At 40.1% G+C, this 15,278-nt stretch overlaps 1 protein-coding gene across 8 annotated transcripts in view; it reads right to left on the reverse strand.

Annotated features, from left to right (window-relative positions):
• The window catches only part of LRCH3 (leucine rich repeats and calponin homology domain containing 3), a 107,802-nt gene that overhangs the window by 24,179 nt on the left and 68,345 nt on the right, over window positions 1-15,278 (reverse strand). For 3 of the 8 annotated variants that reach the window (XM_050963790.1, XM_050963792.1, XM_050963788.1), the window contains exons 10-16: window positions 13,858-13,934; window positions 9,732-9,827; window positions 8,733-8,784; window positions 8,385-8,534; window positions 6,515-6,562; window positions 5,324-5,377; window positions 1,047-1,127 (exon numbers count right to left, since the gene is read on the reverse strand). In XM_050963790.1, the coding sequence (XP_050819747.1) occupies window positions 1,047-1,127; window positions 5,324-5,377; window positions 6,515-6,562; window positions 8,385-8,534; window positions 8,733-8,784; window positions 9,732-9,827; window positions 13,858-13,934 (558 nt within the window). The remainder of the gene's footprint in view (window positions 1-1,046; window positions 1,128-5,323; window positions 5,378-6,514; window positions 6,563-8,384; window positions 8,535-8,732; window positions 8,785-9,731; window positions 9,828-13,857; window positions 13,935-15,278) is intronic. The other 5 variants (XM_050963795.1, XM_050963794.1, XM_050963791.1 and 2 more) reach the window with 3 other exon arrangements.

The following is a 15,278-nucleotide window of genomic DNA, read 5'->3' on the forward strand; positions in this document are numbered from 1 at the left end:
AACTACTCTTCACGTTTACACAGTGGTTCTTGCTTTTTACTGGTAGAAGTTTTTAAACTAATAGGTGCAGCTTGGGGACCAAAGTCTGGAAAAGCAATATTTGGTGCACATATGCTGGCTATCTATGGACCCCACAGCTGTTACTTCTGCTCTCAAATACGTGCAATGAGTGTGATGAAAAGGCTACAGCCAACATAGTCTGCTAGAGAGCAAAGGAGAATCCACATAAAGACACACTGACTATACACCCTGCCTCCTAAGTCTTGCCCATGATTCAACACACAAAGGACCTGTAGTGTGTCAACATGGCAAGTTATAGGGGAGTCTGGATCAGGCACAACAGTTTCACTGTAGTTCTACCCAGTCCTACATTTTCCTGCACACATGAAATGCAAACTAAGAACTGCGCCCTTAGATTTTAAGTGGCATGAACTAGACTATATCCTTCAACTTATTAGAGAGTATACTCAAAGCAGCACAATTCAGGAGCTGGATAAGTAAGGAAGGGACCAGTACTTTCCAAAACTGTTTTCAAATAATACTTGAATGTATACAAAACAACAAAAGGTTACTACCTCCAACAACCATTTAAGGTGTAATGCACACACACTTGTTTGTTGAAATCTTAATGTGTCTGTTTCCACACTGCCCCTTTCGAAAAACAGACAGTTAGAAGTCATCTCTTACTGAAACTATGTGCAGGGCCAGCCTTAAGCACAAGTATCTCGGTAGCCTGAGTAGCTCACAAGACAACTCCCTCACCACATCCATATAGTGGGGGAGGAGAAGGGGTGTTGTGAGGCCTGGTTCGTGCTAGGGATACAGTTGACAAAACAAGCAATGATGCCTAAAGAACGGGATCAGTGCAGGCCCACAACCTTAATTTAACACTTTGTTTCTGTAAGAAAAGAGCAAGTCATCCCTGACACAGGCTAACAGAAGGGCTTAGACACAAATCACACACCCATCAGCAGGCAACAGGGAGGAAACAGCAGTACACAAAAGGGTAAGATAGCCACAACAGTAACACACTGCATGCTCTTCACCTGTTTGAGAGTCCCCGGCCTTCTTTTAATGGTATTGGTGTTACTGTCTATCTCAAACACAAAGAGAGGCTCAAAGCCATTCTGTCAGGAACAGCAGAGGAAAGAGAGGAAAAAGAGGAGGAAGAAAAGTGAGGCAAAGAATCATCTTGAGAAGACGTAGATTCAACGACAAAGGAACCAGGATACTGGTCTTGGCGACAGGTTCAACAATTCATTCCTAAAATATGCTGTTGTAAACTCTTCACTTGGCCTCCATGCTCAGCTCTTATTACTGAAATCAGAGGAACTTCCTCGCACTAAGACTAATTGCAGCATATAGGGATTGTACAGAGCAGATTCAAAAGAAGAACTGTGCCCTAGATGAATCAGGATATCACAATTTAATGTCTGTATTATAGGTGAATTCAATAATTAAGTATTTAGATACTGAAAAGGACACCCTCTGTCTGATAGTCAGAAAAATCAAAAATACAAGTTACGATATCGCTAAATCCTGCTCACTTTACTCACACAATTATTACTGCCCTGCAGTAGTGCTTTCAGGTCCTAATTGTGGATCATGGCCCCAACATACTAGGTACTGTGCATACAATGAAAAGATGGTCCATGACCCAAAGAGGTTATGATCCAAGTATAAGATGAGACATGACAGGTGAATACAATAAACAGGGTGAGGCCCAGGCAACCATGAGAGGACAAATAGAGTAAAAGGCAGTGGTCACAGCACAGGCTAAGACCTTGGTATTGTCAATGCAAGTAACCTCAGTTATAGTCAATGGGACTACTTTTGTGAGAAAGGCAAGCAGGATTTGGTTCTAGTGTACAACTGACACATGGATAACAACCCCCTTTGACTCCCCTCAGAGAACAGTGATTTCTTTCTCTTATTTTTTAGCAAACTTTTAGGCAGTCTAGCTGAAATTAATCAACAAGATTGAAGTTCATCACAGTGTGCACATTTCCGATACTATGGCCTAACTCCACTTGTCATGAAATCACTTGAATTCACACACATTAGAAGAAACATACAACTAATCTGTACTGCTGTTAGTGCTTACAGGAACAGTATGTGTATCTGTGTATTGTGAGGACAACAGACCTTTATACAAGAAAAGTGTACAAACAAAATAAATTACTACAGCTGAAAGTCTACAGCATTTCACAAATCACAAAATTAGGCAAAGTTTATCTTTACAGCAACATTCTCATGAGGGCAACATTTACAAAGAAGCCCAAGAAATATATGGTGTAAGACTTCAAAAGAAGGCTGCAAACCTAAGTTCCTTTTCCATTACCACTTTCTATGCATGCAAGAAGAGGGGGGAAGCATTCAAAATTTTCCAGTCAACCTGTTTTCATGCAGTTTCCTTACAAGCAGGTGAAACTATTGTTTAGAGCAGCAGTTCTCAAATTGTGGGTCAGGACCCCATTTTAATGGGGTCACCAAAGCTGGTGTTAGATTTGCTGGGGCCTGGGGCTGAGCCCCACCACCCAGGGCTGAAGCCCACACCCAAGGGCTTGAGTCCTGAGCAGCGGGGCTCAGGTTACAGGCCTACACCCCCTACCCATGCTCTGGTGGTGGGGCTTGGGTGGGCTCAGGCTCCAGCCCACCCTCCTGAGGTCGTGTAATAATTTTTGTTGTCAGAAGGGGGTCACAGTGCAATGACGTTTGAGAACCGCTGGTTTAGAAAAAAAAGAAAAGCAACTTCTCAGTTTGCAGAGCTCTGACGTAATGAGGGAAATTCCAAACAAAAGGTCTTTATTACAGTTCTACATAAAACTCCATTGTGTTTAAAACAGAACACTACTCCCATAAAGCAAGAGTAATTGTTAGAGTCTCCACTGGAATAAAATTAGGTACTTTCAAATAAAATTTATCTGCAAGTTCAGAAGTGCACAATAATTACTTAGGTCAAATTCACTAAAATTCATATAATCATTCATAGTTTTTTGAAGCAGAGAAAAGGAAAGTGGTGTTTATTCTTCCCAAGTCCACTTAGGCACATTTCAGAAAATAAATATAAAGGAAAAAACAGCCATCAAGACATGGGAGTGAAGCATGTAAGGCTCTCTGCACATCAGTGGAAGAAGAAATCCCTTCCAGAATGTACAAAAGCTGGCTGTGAAAGAAAAATAAATTACATTTCAAACCCCTAAGGCTGGTGAAAGTGACAGATGAAGCCTAACTGGAGTTAAAGTAGTTTTAACGCCAATCACAAACAACTCTTTTGAAGCAGACTGATAATTTGCCCAATAACAAGCATCTGTTCTTTTTTAGAAACAGTACTTTTTTATAAATGTAAATGCTACATTTTATGAAATTTCCATCGCTCAATGTTTAGTTACTCATTAGAAACAGTTTTCCTGGTTTATATAATCAATAGGCATAAGTATGATCATTCTCAGTACAAAACAATCTGCAGCACATGAACAGTTCATTAGAACTGGTGTTTTCAGGCAAAGTGTACTGGATTATTATAATTTAATAATTCTGCAAAATAGTAGAAATAACAGAATGGGGAAACCAATTTAACAGTTTGATGTAAATATTTCCCTATTAGCGTGGTGGTCACTTGGTAAAATATGCAGATATGAACATCTGTGAAGATATTAAAAGAAGTCCACAGCGATTAAAGTCCCAGTAACATAACAGGGAAAGCACATTTCTGAAATCTGTAGTTACGTACAGCATATAAAATGCAGTAGATTAATTTAATACTTTACCAACTGAACAACAAGATCAAATAGAAAAGATTCCCTACAATATGCCTTATAAATATATTCCGAACACTTAAAGTTCATAAAAACCGAGTATCAACAACTGGTAGAAAAATAACCTTTTCTGTTTAGTTTTTTCCTCCTGAATTTATTATATAAGAATGAGTAAATAAGTAAAACATACTCTACACTGCAAGATAATGATCTATATAGATCAGGAGTCGGCAACCTTTCAGAAGTGGGGTGACAAGTCTTCATTTATTCACTGTAATTTAAGGTTTCGCATGCCAGTCATACATTTTAACGTTTTTAGAAGGTCTCTCTCTATAAGTCTATAATATATAACTAAACTACTGTTGTATGTAAAGTAAATAATAGTGCAGCGAGATGAGCAGGGCCAGAGTCTGGTATCTCAGGCTGGCAGCGAATTGAGTGGGGCCAGTGGGCAGGACCCCGGCTGGCACGGGGCTGGTGGCTGGAACCCCAGATCGGCTGCAGGCTGAGTGGGGCTGGCGGTCAGTATCCCAGGCCGGCTGCGGGCTGAGCCGAGCTGGCAGCCGGTATTCCAGGCCGGCAGCGGACGGAGCAGGGCCGGCATCCCAGGCCAGCAGTGGGCAGAGCAGGACCGGCGGCTAAGATCCCTTCCATCCGCCGGCCAGGGTGCCAACTGCCAGCCCCACTCAGCCCTGCTGTCAGCCTGGGGTTCTGTTCATCCAGGCCAGCAGCAGGCTGAGTGGGGCTGGCAGCCGGGACCCCAGTTGGCAGCAGAGTGTCACTAAAAATTGACTTGCGTGCCACCTCTGGCACACGTGCCGCAGGTTGCCGACCCCTGATATAGATAGTTCTAACCACGACCATATCTAAAAGTAAAAACTAAAGGTAACTCCTTAATTTATTACATACCCTATTTCTTTTTGTTTCAACATCTAATCTGTATTTAATATGAAATGAAGTACTTGAGTAGTGAGAGAGATGCCAAGCATTATGCATTCCCAACAACTTGAATAGGGACAATCTTCACAATTTTGACCTCTCTACTAGCGAGTTTCAATGCTCCTGAGCTGCACTTGATAACCTTGCTGTACACAGGAACACTCAGGCAGAGAACTGAAGGGTATGTAATAAAAAAATAAATCTGACGCATGCAGTCATGCAATGGCAGGCAGATCTGATGCATTTTCTGTAGGCGTTGAATGGAGAAAATTACTGCATTAACTCAACTCTTCAGTTACTATGAATCTCTCTAAGGTACTATGAAAGGAATAGCATAAAACATGAATTAAGTAGCTCTATTAATGTTTCAACTTTTTAAAACAGCCAGAATCGGTGATTTTACACACACTTTCACCGATAAACAGTGAAACAGGAGCAAAGAATAATATGCGACTTGTGAAATTCAATATTATCAGGGTTTACAACAAAATCACTTTGCAGAGAAGATGTCATGTTTTATGCTATTCAGATTAGCTCTACCAAATCTGTCTAATCTGAGTGAATCATGCTAATTCTATGTTCTAGATTCTGCCACATAAACAGGCCATTTCGTGCAGGGTTCTTACCACTAACAAGGCACTATCATCAGTGTGCTGAGACCTTCTGGATGGAAAAGGACACTGAGGAGGTGGGAGAGATGGAGGAATGTCAGAAACATACAAACACAATGACATAATATACAAACTCACACAAACATTCTGGAATATGGTGAGTTTCTTTATGTTGATAGCATTTTGGGGCAATTTTGCTATATGATTTACAATGCAATATAGTATGTGTAACTAAACAATAGAAAATGTATTAATATGTAGTCACATGATCTGTGGTTAGAATGTGTTTGTACCAATTCAAGAACAAATTGTTTTATTTTCTGTTGCTGTTCTTTTTCTTACTGTGGAATTGCAAGGGAATCCTTAGAAAACATTACAAATCAGAAGACTATCAAGTAAGAAAGGAGGAAAAACAGTCCAGTATGCATAATTTTCACATGAAAGAGTCAACTGGAAAATGCTTCTCAACTAATTTTCTGCATACTGTAGTCATTAATGCTTCCGATCTGATTAATACTGCCAACTAGATTATCTTTCAATAGGATAAAAAGCTATTTTATTACTCTACAGAAATTTGATGTGGAAAATGAACAAATGCCATTAGATCAGGTCTGCTTTTAAGCCATGATCTGTTTCAGCATAGTGTGAAACCATTTAAAAAATATTTTCAAGTATAATTTAGTTATTAGAGTTTAGGTAATTAGAACAGCAAAACCAAAGCTAGTATTGTTTATTGGTAACACAAAAAGTTCTGATGTTTCATTTTCAGGGGTAATTAGTAATTTAACAATAATGAAATATGTGAAGAAAGAGAAGAGAGGACACTAGGACAGAAATGACTGCAACACAGTACAAGTGCTTTTTTTAGTATTCCTAATAGAAAGTTAATTAATCTAGCTGCACTGCTTCAAGAAGAATCTTAAATGTAACATGAAGTGTATTATATATAAACATGAAAAGCACCCAACAGCAATACAACAAAACACACGGAGTACAGAGGAATCATACATGAAACAGAAGGAAAAATATGGCATATTACTGCTATGATAAGCAACAATAAGAAGAATTGTCATTGTTTAGCTCCTGCACAGTTTTCTTTAAACTAACCACTGAAGGTTACACCACAAGCAACAAAATGTTTCAACAGAGGGTACTAAAAATCAGGGAAAAGTCAGCCCACACCTTAATACACTTTGCTGCTCTTACCTCACTATCCAGAGGACTTTGTTTCTGAGGACTCTGGGATGCCTTTTGCTGCAGAACAATCAAAGGAATGAGTTAATAGGAGTTGATAGGAAAGCATAAACTTGACTATAACAGGAATAAGACAGCAGTATTTAGAGGTGTTTTAAAACACTGGAAGCCTTAATTTTAAATAAAATAGGCACTGAGGAACTTTCAAGTTTTCACTAAACTAAACTTAGCGAATATTTTCAGTCTAAAACTTCTATATCATTTTAAAAACATTTTAATATTCAAGTTATACAAAAAGCCCCAAACATTTCCCCAAACAGGAAGTACCTAGCTGGAAATATCTAACTGCTCATGAATAACAATGTTTTCATTCAGTTCTCTTTAAGTCTAGTAACAATTATTCTATGAGAGTCAATTGTTTTGGGCACTTATGTAAGACGTTTAAACAGTAGTAATGATGTGACATTGCTAACAATCATATATGTTACAATTCTGTGGAATTTTAGCACAAAAGCATGCATACGAAACACATCAAGTCTGAAAGGGAGAGGGGCTTCCATCTTTAACAAAGACAGCTCTTCACCCAAGTGTTGCGAAGAGTCCGAGCTAAACAGATTTTAATAGGAACCAGAGTTTTGAATGGTCCACTAAAATTCCTTCCTTAAAGTGGCTTCATACGTTACAAGGACAAAAAATGACAATCTTCTTCCCTTGCAGTATCAGAGGGGTAGCTGTGTTAGTCTGGATCTGTAAAAGCAGCAAAGAGTCCTGTGGCACCTTATAGACTAACAGACATATTGGAGTGTGAGCTTTCGTGGGTGAATACCCACTTCGTCGGATGCATCCCACAAAAGCTCATGCTACAATACGTCTGTTAGTCTATAAGGTGCCACATGACTCTTTGCTGCTTCCCTTGCAGGTCATCCTTAATCATCAAGTGTAACTGTAGCATTTTCTTTGTGATAGCTAGAGCCGAATGTGCTAATCACTGATAGAAAAAGAGATCTAAGGTGTGGAAATTGGTTAGACCATAGTCCCCTCTCATCTGTACAACCACCTCCTCATCTTCCAAATCGCTCCCCAAAGCCTACTTCTTTCTACAATTTCTCCAACAAGGCCAACCTTATCAAATCTAAATTAATGAGAAAAGTGATGAACATAATGCACCCTCTGTGAAAACAAGACATTTTGTTACTGTAAACCTCCTCTCCCCATTTCCCTAATATCATCTCTCCCTGCATCAAGCTATAGTTATAACTTAGATTATATTTCTTTGTTCTCTCTGTAAAACGTCATGCACACCTATGGCGTGATATACCAATGTTAAATAATAATTAGGATTCTGTGACTGTCATGGAGGTCGCAGAAGTCACGGATTCCATGACCGCCGTGATTTCTGCAGCAGCCAGTGTGGCAGACCCCAGGGACAGCTGCTCAGTGGCCGATACACCTGGCTCCGGAGCCCCTCTAAGCAATAGTCTCGGCAGCCACAGCTTGGCGGCCCCCAGCAGCGGTCCCGGGAGCAGCCAGAGGAGCAGCAGGGATGTGGCCTTGGGAGCAGCCAAAGCAGTCACTGCTCAGCTCCCCCCACACCCCGAGCAGTGGCTCCCCTCGGCCTGCCCCCCCACACCCGTCCCTTCCTCAGAGCAGCGGCTCCCCCCAGAACCCCTCAGCTAAGATTTAGTCATAGGTATTTTTAATAGAAGTCACGGACAGCTCACGAGCAATAAAAAAAAATTCACGGGCCTGTGACCTGTTCATGACATTTATTAAAAATATCTGTGACTAAATGGCAGCCTTAATAATAAGCCACATGATTCATTTTGTGGAGGACCCAGGAAGGGTACATATTAGACATCAAGTAAATCCTAAAATGACTGACTTTGACAAAGTCAAGCACAGCTTCCCTCTGGATCTGTTTTGTTCTCATCCTGTCCTCCTCATACTGCAGTGCTGCGAGCTGGGCCTCTCTCCGCGTGTGCTCCACTACGTGCCCTCGCCTTTGGTGAAGTTCAATGTCTGTATGAGAGACCTGGAACAAAATAATTATCCACTGCTTATCAAAAGAAATGCATTAGGCTGCAAGATTGAAGACAGGTGCAAAGAGAGCGGCGGGGAGATTATGGAGACACAACACATGTTTTTTATGGATCAACTGAGTAAAAGTAAATTAGTTTGTCATAAAAGAGAAACACACTCAAAAGAGTAAATCAAAGGTGCACAGTATTACCTGACTGTGGTTGTTGGACAGAGATAGAAGGTAAGATGAATCAGCTGGGGCTCTGATAAATAGAAAGACAGCCATACAAAGAGTAAGTATACCATTCTCATTACATTTCATCTTTCTTCGCACATCAACAGTCAACAATGATAAAATATGCTAATCAACACAGGATAAATAACTATGTTTTGTAAATTAACACATAAGTTGTTAAATCCAACTGCATCAACAATGATCTAATATCTAATAATTTCTTATTATATCACAGACAACGGACAATAGTTTCTGTCACTAAAGTCGTTTTACAGCTGAAAGTGTATTGACAATATAGTGTGAAATTTGGCTTATGTCAGAACTATATTCAGAACTTAATAATCACTATCCGGGGTGAAAATGAGCCGGTACGGGCCGGTACTCCATACTGGTAAGAATCTGCACCAGCCCATACCTAGCCCACGTTAAAGCTTTAATGTCCCTGCCCCTTTTGCCTCCTGTCAGGGCCCTGCCGGTAGGGTCGAGCAACGTTAAGGATGGTCCTTTGCCATGGCAGCAGTTTAATGTTGCTGCGCCCCCAACCCTCCCCCCTGCAGCACTTTAACGTCCCTGCCCCTTTTGCGCCCCTGGCCACTGACAGGCGGGGGGGGAGGGGGGCAAAGGCAGCAGCTACCCTGGGGCCAGCGATTTAAAAGGGCTCCAGGCCCTTTAAACCAACACAGGAGCCCTGGGCGGTGCAGGCCAAGGGCTAGCTAGGGGATGCTGACCCCCAGCCCCGTCCCTTCTGCCCGAGGCCCTGCCCCTTCTGGGGGCCAGAACCACCCCTCCGTACCGGTAAGTGTCCTCAGTTACTTTCACCCCTGCCACTATCTGACAGCTTTCAGTAACTTATTTATTTCACTGTCTCTAAGACCTTTTTAGTTCAACCCCATATCAAGAAGCAATTGATTATCAGGCCAATTATTGAAGAGATACTTGATTTTAAAACAGAAATCACATGCTTCTTTTCACAACCTCTCTGCCTTGTCTACGTAACTCCTTTGTCCTTGGTGTCGCTCTCTGTCCTGCATCAAGCTTAGTGTTTCTGGTCTTCGTAATTCATCAGTATCCCTGAAAGTAAACACAGATTGGAGGTTGGTTATTGATGAAAACAAAAGTAACTTTTTTTTTAATTATCAGCTGCTTATAAAAGTAAATGACTAAACAGTTAACTTCCAATAACATTCAAGACTAAATTTAAAAGATCACCAAAGCAAGAAAGTTCAGATTTAAGGCTAGGCTAACAATGGTTATAATATAAATATTAAAGCACCCTAGTAATATCACTGTTGAGTACAACAATTTTAAAAGATGCAAAAAGACGGAATTTCTGTTTTAACACTGAGTTCTTGGCTTTTGGAGTGCAGCTAATTTTGCGAAGGGCATTAGTTAAAAAAAGTTAATGAAGAACTTCATTATTCTTTCTCACACTTTCAGAACAAATCTGCTTAGTTCATTGATCAAAAGATTATTTTCTAACTGCCAGTGTTGCAAACTCCATCTGAGTCCCTTCTGTCTCGTATATGAACACCAGAAACAGACATCTGTAAAGTCCTTAGCTAATAATTTGTTTGCTTGTAAGTGAGGGAGAACAGAACACAACTTGAAATGAATCAATTAAATTAAATGTCCAGTAACAGTGTCAGTAACAAAAGAAGGCATACGCAAAAAGCATCTGAGTTTTCACTATGAATTGTTCTCTAGTTTAAAACATAAGGCAAAATATTTTTAAAAACAGGCATTTAAGTAATAGATGCAAGACATACCTCCTCAGCTACAAACAAAACTGAGCACACAAGATATGCAGCCGCATGGGCCGAACAGGTAACTGCATTCAAATGAGTAACTGCACATGTTCCACGAGGATGTACTTTGTGTACACAACTTCAGATGCCTATTTTTAAAATTAAGCTCTATCTGTCAGATGCTATATGTGATGCACCCATTACTGTGTTGACTGGCAGGAAGAGCACTGGGTGAAGTGAGCAATAAAACCCAAACTCCATATGCAGATCTAAGTAGCACACAGCATTGCTGAATCAGGAACTTTTTACAGACTGCACGCTTGTGCAAGCTGTATTTAACTAGCTACTCTTAAATGAAGTCTGAATTACGTCTAGCTTTACAAGGTCTTTAATGGCTTCAGTGTGCTTTGGAGAAGGAAAAAAAAAGGCTTCCTGCCAAGGCATTTACAGAAAATTGTTGTGGGATCAGTTTACAGCTTACGTTGTTGGCACAAGCAAAATATTCCAGTACTATGAACTTCATAATACCAAAAAAAAATAAAATAAAATAAAACTAATTAATTTTGTATGGAGATTTTTCCTTAATTTCGGAAGCAACAACAATATGGTCTGATTTTTTTAGTATTTCATGAAGAATTCTATTTCACTGCTGTGTAATAAGAACGTGCTGTTATTTAGTTAGATGCTGGATTACAAGCCTCTGCTTAAAGATCAGCTGCCGCCCCGAGTTAAACTTTGAAATCATCTGAACCCTATTGAACTATATAATTTCCTTTATTGTCATTGCAGACTGCCAAGATTTGTATACATAAATAGAAGGTCTCTCCCATCTAACTAGACTTGTCTTGTCCTATCTTCTTCAGCTGTGTCATGCAGTCCAATGTTTGTGAAGTCTCTTAAGTTATTTCCACGTAAAACACAAATCAAAAGGCAGGTAAAAAGAGTCTTTTCGGACCAAGGCGCTCATCATTTGTGGAGGAGATGGCAGGCTGCTCTATTATTTCTAAGTTTCCTGGTGGACACTGCAGGGTAAGGAATTCTGACACATGCTGAATCAGTTACCACCTACGATGTCAGTACAGCTACTGCACATGCACATTAACTGCATAAATCCGAATTCCTTAGAAAAATCCATGAAGGGTAGTTGCTTTCCATGTGCCTAACAGCTTTTGAAAAATCGATCTGTTGTTCTTAGTTTCGGTTTCCCTATAATAACCAGAAGAGATAGGTCCAATTTAAGGGAATTGCCAATTTCATTAAAAAGATTTGCTTCTAGTTAGGGCATAAAGAGTGAAGTATCCAAAACCAGTGTGTGTCTTACTCTATACAGTGTTTCTCAAATGTGGTCACCATGGCTGCATGCAGCCACTAGGGGCTTTTCTTGAGGCCACAGCCTCCTAGGAGAGGGGTGGGAGGTTACCCTCCCCCAGGACTGCCAGCAGGGGCTGGTCTCTGCCCCCTTCTGGAGCCACAAACACTGTAGGAGCAGGCGGCCAGCATGAGTTCTCCACCTTCCTGGGGACGGTGGGGCTCAGGCTTAAGCCCTGGGGTGGTGGGCGACAGACTCTGGCCATACAGCAGCAGGCTCCATCCCCCAGCCGCAGGACTCCAGACTCACCCCTCACACATTGCCCCTGTTTCCCACTGCCTCCTCCAGTTGCCATCTGTGCACCAGGGCCCCAGGCTCCCACCCTGGGCTCACCCCAACAGCCTCCCATCTATCCCCCCATTGCCCCTTGGCCCCCTGCCCACTTCCCCATCCAGGGCTTAATTTGCCCCCAGCTTGCCAGGGCAGAGTAAGTCTGTTGTGAAAAGTGATATTGCTAATATCACTTTTCACAGCCTCCCTCTAGCTGGCAAGTCTGTTATGAAAAGTGATATTAACAAATATACAAATGTCACTTTCCACAGTAGCATCCTTACCAACTAGCAAGTCTAAAAAAAAAAAGCAACCCAAAAAAAAAAAGGCAAAACATGCAAAGCACCTTATTTGTGTTTCTATTCTGTTTAGGTCCAGTAAAGAATAGATAACTGTATTATTTTTAATTATTGAGTCTGCTCAGTCCCTGCATACCCAGTTTTAACCAAAAGCAAAAACAACTCAGTGACCTATCAAAACTGACAGAACCTTAACTTCAACTGCATTAATGAGGCACTATAAATACACTGAATTGTAACTCCTCTCCTTCTGCTCTTGTCTCTGGGCATCCTTCCATTTGATTCCCTAAACCTGAAATACTCTTCTTTATCCTGCCCACCATGTTACCTTCCTCGCCAACTCTCAGCTTACCACACACTTCTTCCACAACAAGGATGAATCTTACTATTCCAAAAGTGACTATCCTAAAAATTCTGTGTAACCCTCAAGACGCTTGTGTCATTAATTCATGCCAAACAAACATATGATTTTACTGATGTAATCCTTTCTTTCCTTTCCTTCTAATCTCCCTTCCTCCATGGCATTTGAGGTTTTGTCTATACACCTCTACCTCAATATAACGCTGTCCTCAGGAGCCAAAAATTCTTACCGCGTTATAGGTGAAACCACGTTATATCGAACTTGCTTTGATCTGCCGGAGTTCACAGCCCCCCCGCCCCTTCCCCCCTGGAGCACTGCTTTACCATGCTGTATCCGAATTCATGTTATATCAGGTCGCGTTATATCGAGGTAGAGGTGTACTAGCAAAGTGCACTTGTTTAATTTAAAAACTGATCTAACTAAACTAGTGCAAACTCCTCATATAGATTCACTTAAACCATTTTAATCCTTGCTTATGTTGATTTAGCTTAAATTCAGAATTTATATAGATTTAGCTTGCATTGATAAATTGCCAACTTAAGTTAAAAATTGATATTAACATGCGTTAAACCAGTTTAAATGTATTGGAATTTAAGTAGATAGATTTTTAAGACACTTTAGTTAAACCTGTGAACTTTTGTACTACAGGCAATGTTATTGTCACCTTACTGCATCATTCCTCATTTTAACTAGACTGTAAGTTCCTGGGATGGGAACAATATCCCATTTGTAAAGCGTCGCACATTTCTGACTAGGTAGTAGAAAACTACATCCACTGTTCAGCGTCACTCAATACAATCTGCAATGTAACTTTCAGCTACAATTTCCCACAATCTACAGTATTTTAGCAAGAGAAATGTATGCTCCTCTGCCAAATCGGCCTAGTTATGAAAAGAACAGAAATGTTTATGCAGGTATAAATATCAGCCATAACATCACAGTGAAATCAAGTGTTGGTTTCAAATGATCATGTAGACCATATATTTTTCAGAGTAGGGTACCTATCACACACACTGGCACTATCACGAATAAATGTACTTTCATCAGATTCTTCTACCTAGTTTGATTCAAGTATCGTCTTGTGTCTTCTGTTCTCTGAAAATCTCTGATGGGCACTGGCTTTACTGGTGAGCCCTAAGCAAACAAAACAGAAGACAATGAAGTTAATCATGTATCCAGAATGCTGTACATGCAAGTCTAAGAGTTTCGATTAAACCAAACTAAGTGTAGGTTCCATCGATTTGTCTAGATCCAAAGGTGTAATTAGTGATTGTTAAGATGGCTGACAAAGAAAAAAATAAAACACAACCAATGGAAGATATTGGAAATGATGAAGAATAATTTTTGTACCGTGCATGTAATTTACTGAAAGTTTAATTTCAAAATTAAGCATACCTGTTGATGAGTTATAGTGTAAGAAACAAATCTACCTGGCTATGTGGATGAAGTATAGGTATAAAATAACTAATGTAACTTATAAGGTGTATGGTGTTGGAGACCAAAGTACACATCTACAGTTTTAGCATAGTGTATTCTAGGCTCTCTCAGACAATAAGATTCAACAGCTGGTGTTCTGTGATGATACCATACAGACAAACCAGAGAGACAGAAAGGAAAATGTTAGGAAAAAGTCAGAAGTTTTGAATGAAAACACAGGTTGTTAGGTTTTGGCTATTAAGTCGGTCGTCCTTTTGGGAGCACGTGTATATTGTCCTTGTTGGTCAGTTTTACAAAATTCATCTCAACATCCATCAGTATTGCCAAATACAGATATTCAAGGCTAACTTGCTAGTTCCAATTCTAATTCACATCTAGATGAATCATAGATTCTTAGAAATGTAGGCCTGGAAGGGACCTCAAGAGACCATCTAGTCCCTCCCCCAACCTGGCCCCCTCACTGAGGGAAGACCAAGTATATACAGAACTGGGCACTGAATATTGAATATAGTTATCTACGTCTTAAAAGAGAGTCAACCCACTAAAGTGAGATCCTAAAATGTTTTTGATTGCTTTACTGTTAGAATTAAAAATAAATGGGTGAGTTTTACAAATTAAAATGGTACTCATGTTGGTTTATCTCTAGGATGAGCCAATGCTTTCTCACTATTAATTTTTAAAAGTTTCTTTAATTCTGAAGAACAGTTTATTTTGTATCACTTATTGCTCTTCAGAAAATTCATTCTCAATCTATAGTTCAAATGGTATCACTGTCCCCTTGACTTGATATTGTGTTTATGGCATTTGCAGAATCAATATATTGTCAATGGAAATCTGGGTCACTGCAGATTTCACTAATGTAAGTAGGGGAATGACAAAGTGGACAAAATAAGGACATGATTTAGGACTCCTAAAAAGATACTGACAAAATAAAATAAAGGAAATTAAGAAAGATCTTTACCTCCTGAAAGTATTAAAAGAGCTCATGAACACATAGATACATTTTAATTTGAGCACAATGTGTATTGCTTAAGTGCTTCA

The sequence above is a fragment of the Gopherus flavomarginatus genome, chromosome 8, assembly GCF_025201925.1.
Source record: "Gopherus flavomarginatus isolate rGopFla2 chromosome 8, rGopFla2.mat.asm, whole genome shotgun sequence".
Lineage (NCBI taxonomy): Eukaryota > Metazoa > Chordata > Testudines > Testudinidae > Gopherus > Gopherus flavomarginatus.